Source organism: Siphateles boraxobius, unplaced genomic scaffold (assembly GCF_051911475.1).
Source record: "Siphateles boraxobius isolate OS27281-9 unplaced genomic scaffold, OSU_SipBor_1 120, whole genome shotgun sequence".
Taxonomy (NCBI): domain Eukaryota; kingdom Metazoa; phylum Chordata; class Actinopteri; order Cypriniformes; family Leuciscidae; genus Siphateles; species Siphateles boraxobius.
In genome coordinates this window covers 702,501-712,500 of record NW_027508723.1, presented here as the reverse complement: position 1 = coordinate 712,500, position 10,000 = coordinate 702,501, and the positions used below count along the sequence as shown (strand labels likewise).

Here is a 10,000-nt window from a genome sequence, read left to right as displayed (position 1 = left end):
TGCTTTCATCAGCTTAACATGATGTCACTGCCACTAATATCAGACTAGCTTTAATTAAATCAAATGACAGGACTTTTTTTTTAATAAAAAAAAAGTATCAGCACTTTAACGTTTTACCACACTCTTTGTTATATATACATAGGCTATATTTATTATATATATTATATGTCCCAGACAGGATTTCTGTCATTAGTTTAAGTTGCAAGTAAAGAAAACGTACACAGATCTCGTGTAGTCTGATTTGTCTTACACAAAACCCCTAACTTAATGAGATGACGATTTTACACCAGCAATCAATACAATAATACCTTAACAATCACTCGAAAATAGAAAAAAATAGAACAGGACACACAGAATTGCATTCAAATACGTATAATCAAAAAGTGAGCAAATTCAAGAGTTCCAAAATTGAACAAGTTCAGAAACATAAACAAACCCCAAAGTTCAGCGGATGAGGATGAAACATTTCCTGTCACTTCCGATACAGCGAACGCGCTTCTGGCAGCTTTAACTCCGCGCAAACTAACTTTACACACGTTTATGTCTGTTTTTCACCAGTTAAATCGTTACATTGTTGCAACAGTACCACTATAACGCGCGTGACGTCACCGCGCGCGTCCCACCGCTCAGCTCGGCGGCTCTTTTATTAGTTTCTCTTGCAGAACGAGTGAGTTTAGAGGGTTTTCTGACCGGTTTATGTATCCGTCTCCGTCCCCGTCGCACGTCTGGAAGAGCCGACGCACGCGTTCCTCCTCCGCGGTGCTGTTTGACGCGTCGCTGCTGCCGCTGCTGCCGCTCACCTCCGACGCCATCACCAACGCGCATGCGCAGCGCAGGGGCACGCGCACAAACACACACGCTTCAGCAGCTGCACACTCACTGCATTCTTCATAATTAGTGTAATAGTGTACATATGATAAAACATAGTAGATATTATATTCCCACTCCAAAAAAACACACAAAAAAAACCCAAAACCACTTTTTTTTCACAAACACGCTTCAGCAGCTGCACAATCACTACATTCTTTATAATTAGTGTACATATGATAAAACATAATAGCCTATATATTAAATTCCTACTCCAAAAAAACAAAACAAAAAAACAATGCACCCACTTACAAAAATTTACAAAAACTTACAAAGGTGACTAAAATAGATTTTTTAAATTATATTTTGATGTTCATTGAGGTTCACTTATAATGTTAATAAATTTTGTTTACAATTTTTCACAATATCAGCAGCTACACACTCACTGCATTCTTTTAATTTAGTGTGCATATTATAAAACATAATAGATTTTATATTACCACTCCAAAAACAAAAAAAACAATGCACCCACATATTAAAATAAATAAATACAAAGGTGATTAAAATTTGCCCAGGCGCAGGTCCTTCATCAGATCTGGTGTGTGTGTGTGTGTGTGTGTGTGTGTGTGTGTGTGTGTGTGTGTGTGTGTGTGTGTGTGCGCGTCCAAGCGCAGGTCCTTCATCAGATCTGCAGTGTGTGTGTGTGTGTGTGTGTGTGTGTGTGTGTGTGCGCGTCCAAGCGCAGGTCCTTCATCAGATCTGGAGTGTGTGTGTGTGTGTGTGTGTGTGTGTGCGTCCAGGCGCAGGTCCTTCATCAGATCTGGAGTGTGTGTGTGTGTGTGTGTGTGTGTGTGCGTCCAGGCGCAGGTCCTTCATCAGATCCGGATACGGCCTGGATCCGGCGGACTGCGGGAAAACCTCGGGATAAACAAAGACACTAAAATTAGCGTAGATGCCATTCTTCTTATGATGTAACGAGTACATCAGGATTTATGGGAAGTGTTCCCAGTTCCGGCTGACCTAATCTAAGCAGCCTAATATTGAATTATAGAAGTCTATAGAGTGTTATGTGAATGCTAGGTCAAAGAGATGTGTTTTTAGTCTAGCTTTGAACTGACAGACTGTGTCTGCTTCCCGGACAATGTTAGGAAGATTGATCCAGAGTTTTGGTGCTAAATAGGAAAAGGATCTACCGCCAGCAGTCGATTTAGATATTCTAGGTATTATCAACTGGCCGGAGTTTTGAGATCGCAATAGACGTGAAGGACTATAATGCGTTAAGAGCTCGCTCAAGTACTGGGGAGCTAAACCATTTAGTGCTTTGTAAGTAATCAGCAATATTTTAAAATTTATACGATGTTTAATAGGGAGCCAATGCAGTGTTGACAGAACCGGGCTAATATGGTCGTACTTCCTGGTTCTGGTAAGAACTCTAGCGGCTGCGTTTTGGACTAGCTGTATTTTGTTTATTAAGCGTGCAGGGCAACCACCCAGTAGAGCATTACAATAATCTAGCCTTGATGTCATGAACGTCATTAAGCGACTGAACGCCAGTGGGCGGGGCCTATGGTGAGATGATGTATTGCTATTCGTCAAAATCTTCCTCTGGAGGCGGAAGTATGCAAATGTATTTGCCTGTATGAAGTCACAGATCCCACAACATCAAACATTTTGAAGCTTGTTTAAATAAATCGAATATTTGTATATGATTAATTTCTGTTATATAACTTTGGTTTTGTCAAGCCAATGTATCAAGTGTGCTATTTGTCGCCCTTTGACCGCACATGCGATTCTAGTTTATTTCATTCAGAGAAATCACTTCTGATCACGTGTCAATATTTAGTCATTGCGCAACCCTTTTCTGACAGGCGACAAAGAATAAAGGCAGAAAACAGTCAAGAGGCCAAAACACTCGAGAAGGTCTGAGCGCTAGTAGGCTATCAGAAGAGCCACGAGAGCCAAAGACAATAATAGGAAGCTTTTAAAACATTCCTGACCAAAGATCAGAACAAAAACATCAGCCATCGCCCAAAACTAGAACACTAGTGGAGGAACCAGAAGCGGATGATCTGAAGGAAACGCGCCTCGGACTTCATCGTCTCAGTTCATTTCATCAACTTTCTCTGTGGATTTTTGTAGCTATTATTCAAATTATTATAGTTTCAGTTTTTTCTTAAATTTTTATTCATTTTATGTGCTTTTGCCATTTTTTTGTTCTTTTTAAATCTATTTAAGTTTCATTTATTTTTATTTCAGTTTTAGTTTTTATTTGCAGTTAATTTTAGTGATTTAGCTTAAATCTCAAGTTAGTTGTCAAAGCAATAGTTTTTCATCTTATAATATATATATATATATATATATATATATATATATATATATTAAGCTTTATTTAATATTTTAAATGTTAGGTACCGAAATATTAATCCCGCTGTGTATAATCATGAAGTATATGCTTTATTTTAAATACAAATTTATACTTTGTTTTATTTAAATAAAAAATGTCTGATGAAAATGTATATATATATATAGGCTATATATAAAATTTAAGCTTCATTTCAATTAAGTTTTCATATTTTTCATTTTAGGTAATGATAATGTATATATTGTTTTATTTCATATGTTTATACATATGTGTGTGAACAGTCGTGGAAAGAATTATAGGCACCCTTGATAAATATGATCAAAAAAGGCTCCTTTTAATCTTTTATTTTGAAAAAATCCACAAAAATCTAACCTTTTATTGAAGTAAAACTAATAATTGTGAGAAAAAATCATATTATGAAATAAATATTTTTCCTTCACATACAAATCAGACTTTTATAGACAATCTAGGAAGTCTGGGAAGGTCTCGTTTTTTTAGTTTAATTACAAGCGATTCACAAACTGGATATACAAAGCGATTAAATTCTTACATACAGCCTCTTTAAACAGCACAGACATGAACAAACTCATACAATCCCCATTGTGACGTCATGAAGTCTTTAATAGCACTGGTATGGTTCCGTCGCTGTAGTTCATTATTAAACTGCACCGCTTAAGTCTGAATAAGAAAGAACTTATGATGTGAAAATGCATCGTGAAGCACAAAAACGAGGCATTTTTCATGAAAGAACTCGGGAACGTCATCATTCCATTGCAAAACACTATAAACATGGAGCGCAGCGAGGGTTTATTTGATGGTTTTGCTGATGTTGCTGTAACCGGCCCCGACACACGTCATCAGGATCTTCTCTCCTCCTTTACACTCGTCTTCTCCAGGTTTCTGAGGATCCATCTTGAACATGATCTGAAAGAAGTCTCGGATGTGTCTCAGGAACTCCATCCTACGGTGGAAAACGCACAGTTAGAAGATGAAAAGCTGTCATTACCTGAGTACATGTCCAAAAAACATGGTTAAAATAACTGTTTACCTGCATGTCATGTGACCATAAACCAACATCACAGTTGAACTGTGAACCAGTGTTATTTTAGTATCATTGAGACACTATTATAGTTTTTATTCATACATTGAATTTGTTTTCAATATATGAGTTTTTTGTTTTTGTTTTGGAGTGGTAATATGTATATGGAAGCTTGTTTGAAATATTTTACAATTAAATATTTTAGAAATAATTGTGACTTTTTATATCACAATTGCGAGTTTACATATTGCAATTCTGACTTTATATCTCACAATTTTTTTGTTGTTGTAGTTCTGTTGTGTGTTTTTGCCATTTTTGGTAGTTTTGGAGTTAATATGTCTATATATGTTTTATTTCAGTTTTAATTAAATTAAACTAATAAAAAATTAGAAATACTGCTTTGGCAACCAGCTGAAATTTTTACATTTTATTTTATTTTAGTAAACCTTTTACTTTAGTTTTTCAAGATTTTTTTATTTTTATGGTTTTATATTTAGTTAAATATAACAACATTGTCGTGAACATGTAAATGTGTTGTTAAATTATTGGAATATTACATATTTTAGGTTAAAGGGGTTCACTGAAATAAACATCTTCAAAAGCAAGTTTTTTTTTAATACTAAAACTAAAAAGAATTCTTACTTGAAATAAATAAATGTTAACGGAAAAATTAAAATAAATGATATACCAATAAAATTGTCAAAACGAACAAAATTACAAAAAATTTAACTTAAAGGAAAAATATATAAATAAAAACAAAAGATCAGATAAATGGAGTTTAGAAAGAAAGAAGTGATTGTGAACTGAAGCGAGTCGTCAGTAATTCAGTCTCGCTTCCTGTTGAATCTATGTAGGTTTGTAACTCATTTGCATAATGCCAGCCGATTGGGGGAGCAGCATCTCTTAGCCCCGCCCTCAAACACTAGTGTATCCGAGACTGGAAGAGTTTGGTTCGTGTTGTTCGTGTCTAGAAGACGCTGATACGCTGAGAAGATAATCATAATTATCTTTAAGAGAGAACGTAATTATCATTAGAATTAAAATTAGGATAAAATGTTGAAAATATGAGGAAAAAAGTTTAAATGACTTTATCTCAAGTCAGAATTGTGACATTTTAATGTCATATTTATAATCTTTCGACTCAATTTACTATCATATATATTTTAAATCAACATTTTATGTCATAATTCTGGCAGTTTTGTCTTTTTATATCATTCATAATTATGACTTCATTTCAACTGTATTATTTGACTTGTCAATTTCGTCTTTTTTTAATCATAATTATGACTCTTAATGATTTAATTAATGTGCCATCATTTCAACTTTGTTGCAAGTTGGACTTTACGTCTTCAGTCAGAATAATTTTGACTTGTCAGATTTTTTGACTCAAAATTTCAACCATTATGTCATAATTACTTTCTTTTCTTCAGAATTTCAACTTTTTGACACTATTTTGGCGAGACAGTTTTTATTTCTTTGCTTCTCAAGTCAGAATTTTGACTTTATATCCTAATTATGACTATCAGATCCAGATAAGAAACGTTTAGCTTTCTGACCAATCACAGACGATTTGGCCATCTGACCAATCAGAGACGAGCAGCTCTCAGAGAGGCGGGGCTTAGAGAGACTGAATCTTCAATCGAAGTGTTTCAGACACTGAGGAAGTGCAGATTATGAGGAAATTAAAGTGTTTTTGACCTTGGATGCATGTGAACCTGTTGTAGGGGACAAAAAACAACATTAAGAGCCTTTAAAATAGCAAAATAAAGGCACTTTAACCATTTTTTATCATAAACCTCGTCCTCTAGTCGTGAAGCAGGAGTCCACTGGAGCTCAGACATGTGTTGGCACCGTCAATCTTCAGTTATCATAGTACTGTACTAGACAGACACACAGCACCGGTACCATGATAACTGAACATGGACAATTCATGATTCAGTTCTTCACCGAAGAGAGAAAACATCTGGATCCGGACACAGATGTAATGCAGAACGGGAATATCATCATTGTTTCAACAAGACAAAAATACCAAGAAAAGCTTTTTTTGCAGTGTATATTATCATGACAGACTTTCTCTCTTAATCAATACTATTTGAATTTATAATATTTCACCATCCAAACTGATTCTGTAAGTTTTCCTTTAATGACATCACAGCAAAAATCCCTTCCAATGAAAGATGTTTTTGTGTCACTGGGATGAAATGATAAAGGTGTCCATGGTGATTTCTTCTGATGGGAAACAGTTAAACTCCCCTTGTGTTGAACATCCAGCTTTTAATGTTGTTTATGTGTCTATGTGGGGTTAACACAAAGCATGTGTAAATTCATAAGTCGACAGCATTGCTGAGTATTTTCTGCTTAAAACTGCAGTGAACCAAAGACAGTCTCAAAAACACGCTTTGAAATCGCTGGTGTTTCTGACGTCACAAACTACCTTGTAACCAATCAGATCAACGTGTGATCGTCAACGAGTGGATCTCTGAGTGAGTGAGTGAGTGGAGGCGGGGCTCATTTGCATATCCATAGAACCGCGCATACTAAATGAGGCGAGGGTGTCGAGTTACATTCAAGATATTTTAACGCATGACGAATTTTTTATTCTAGGAAAAAAACATTTAAATATGTCATTTTACTGATCAAAGATGAGTTTTAAGGGATAAAATGATTGACTACAGCGCGACTTTAATGGAAGGACATGGACGTCTTTCCTAATCACTGGGAAAAGCTGCAAGTATATTTTTAAATCACATTTGATTATTTTTGTACTTGGCTTGAACACTTGATATTGTCGTGATCAGATCCTGTCGTGTGTGTGTGTGTGTGTGTGTGTGTGCTTACGTGTAGGGCGAGAGCGGTCCTAACAGGGCTTTAGAGACGTCTTGTTGGCCTAAAGTCATGTACAGGAGAGCCAAGCTCTGATTGGTTGAATCCACACATCCGCCCTGGAGATTAAAGAAAGGAGGAGGTTCAGAATCAAGAGGTCACAAGGGTTATTATGGTTAAATAAAACCATTATATATATATATAAAACAAAAAATTGTTACTAGAAATAAAACATTAACAAAAAAAGCTAAATAAAATCCCTAAACATTTTATTTCAGAGATTTTTGTTTTGTTTATTTACTTGGTGTACTAAAACAACAAAATCAGTAAAAAACTATATAAACATTAACCCTTTCGACAGAATTCTCCATGTAAAAAGAAAAAAAATTGTTACTTAAAATAAAACATTAACAAAGCAAAATTTATTTCACCTTGCCATTTTTTTTAGTTTAACTTGACATACTAAAAAAACACAAAAATAATAAAAACTATAAACATTAACCCTTTCCCAGCCATTGACAAATTTAAAGCAATGCATGCAGTACAGAATCTCCGGATCAAAACACATGAAGTAATCTTGAATGATAATAACAGTCACATTTCTCTCTCATCATCTCTGATGATGTGGGCGGAGCTATAACCCGTCACTCACATGAGATCCACCAATAGCAAACCACAACCATCCATCCAACACAATCAAGCCCCGCCCACATTTGTCCTTATTTGAAAAGCTGTTTCACACGGATATATGCAACTTTCATTTCATGCTGACTTTAAATAAACTGATGGCACTAATCACTGGGAGAACGTCGGATATTTAGGCCAACGTTCCTCAAACACGGATCCAAACATCTGCAACTTTGAGGCGGTTGAATTTATTCTACAACAGACTGAAGATGATTGAATCACCACATAAAGCTCAAACATACAAAACACATATAGTTTTGTGAACAAATTATAGTCATATTCACTTTAACCCTCACAAAACGACACAATCATATGGTAATACCACTGTAAATCTATTCATAATCCTCCATGGCTAACAATGAGCAATACATTTGTTACAGTATATTGATCTGTTAACAGCTAGATTAATAAATGCTTTAAAATATTTTCATTGCTAGTTCATGTTAAATCATCTAGTCTTTATTTAAAGAGACAGAAGTGTTAGTAAATTACAAACTCAAGTGTAAAACAACAGAAACTTTAATCTTTAAGTCAATCCTCACCAAGAAATGACCGGAACACGTCCACAAGAGACACTCACGTCCTGATAAACGGCTTGAGCGTATGAATTATGAATGATTATATGCTCAAATATTCCTCATGCCTCAGAGTATCATGACAGAAGTGGAAAATCCCGAACATCTCAGTCCAGTAAAGCCCTGAAACCTCCCGAAACTCTTCACGTGATACTCCTGTCATATTCACCAGCTGAATATCTCAAACGCAATTATCCGGGAAACACTGAACGACTGTGTCAAACTTGCATAACAACCGGCCGCATGTTTACAAGACATGAGATCTGCAGGAACAGCCGTCTGTGCTTCATCAGATCAGATTTCAGCACGAAAAATATAGTGCAATAAAGTCCTGTTTGTTAAACTGATCGTGACGTTAATTAACGGGACATTATTAATAACTTAAGAAAACGAGACAAAAATACGGCTATAATAAATTAAACTTTTTTTTTTTTTATGTATCAGTTAGATGCATCTCTTAATAAAAAATGTTGCCTTGGAAAGAATAAAGTATATTTTACATAAAAATTAAGCCTAATTTAGCAATATTGAGATTTTATGCATTGTGACATTATTTTCATTAAAACATTTTTCCTCAAATTCCCTGTAACAGTTTTAGCCCAGCATAAATGAAAGGCAACAATTAAATAAATTATCAAATACCACCGTAACATATATGCAATTAAACATCGAATACATTTTAAAATATTGCTGATTAGTTAAATGGTTTAACTAACTGATTTCTCCCAAGTTTTTTGTTTTTTTAAACGTTAAGATTTTATGCATTGTGACATTATTTTCATCAAAACATTTTCCCTCAAATTCCCTGTAACAGTTTCAGCTCAGCATAAAGGAATCAATTAAATAGTATTATTAAAAAGTATATCAACTACTATCGTGACAAATAAAAAAATTGCGCTGTCAAATTGATTAAGTGCTTGTGTGTGTGTGTGTATATATATATATATAAACACTATATTTTCAAAATATGTTAGTTGCGATTAATCAATTTAACAGCACCAAAAAAATAAAAAAATTAATGAATATATATATATATTTTTTTTTGGGTGCTCTCAAATTGATTAATCGCAACTAACTTAAAAGTTTGTACACACACTATATATTTTAAAACGTCTATGTTAGATGTGATTAATCGATTTGACTGCACCAAAAAATAAATAAATATAAATATATATATATAAATTTTACAGTGGTTTAATGAGAATGGAACTGAACTGACAAATGCATTATTTTCCTGTTCTCTCTGTGAAGCTGCTTTGAAACTGTATTGTATAAAGCGCTGTGGAAATAAAGGTGAGTTGGTCGATACTCTCGTACGTACGGACTGACACACACACACAAGGACACGAGTGTGTCAATGACCGTAAAGCCCTGCCAAAACACACTCCATACAAACAACCGTATGCGTCATTCAGAAAAACACTCTGAACACACAAACAACATCTACGAGTGCTGGAAACATCGACATCTGATGATGAAAGATCATGTGGGTTCAATCGCATCTGAACAGTTATGCTATTGTGTTATTAACAGGTTTGGGTGTCAAAAACATGACAAATAAATGTGGACGGATTATTGTAGTAAAACACTCCCATGTTTCTGAACCGCCATTGAATCTTTACAAACAATCGATATTGAATCATTGAATCTACAAAAGAAATTATGAATGTGACAGAGGAAGATCACAGAATAGTGCAATACATATAA

General features: G+C 34.7%; 2 protein-coding genes across 2 annotated transcripts in view; both read right to left on the bottom strand.

Annotated features, from left to right (window-relative positions):
• mcc (MCC regulator of WNT signaling pathway) overlaps positions 1 to 838 on the bottom strand; it is a 152,894-nt gene extending 152,056 nt beyond the window's left edge. Inside the window, exon 1 of the mRNA XM_077222479.1 lies at positions 691 to 838. Coding sequence (XP_077078594.1) covers positions 691 to 812 — 122 coding nt within the window. The 5' untranslated portion in view covers positions 813 to 838. The remainder of the gene's footprint in view (positions 1 to 690) is intronic.
• A 2,644-nt stretch (positions 839 to 3,482) lies between these two features.
• Positions 3,483 to 10,000, bottom strand: part of rcl1 (RNA terminal phosphate cyclase-like 1) — a 21,879-nt gene continuing 15,361 nt past the window's right edge. The window contains exons 8-9 of the mRNA XM_077222786.1: positions 7,047 to 7,150; positions 3,483 to 4,130 (exon numbers count right to left, since the gene is read on the bottom strand). Coding sequence (XP_077078901.1) covers positions 3,977 to 4,130; positions 7,047 to 7,150 — 258 coding nt within the window. The 3' untranslated portion in view covers positions 3,483 to 3,976. The remainder of the gene's footprint in view (positions 4,131 to 7,046; positions 7,151 to 10,000) is intronic.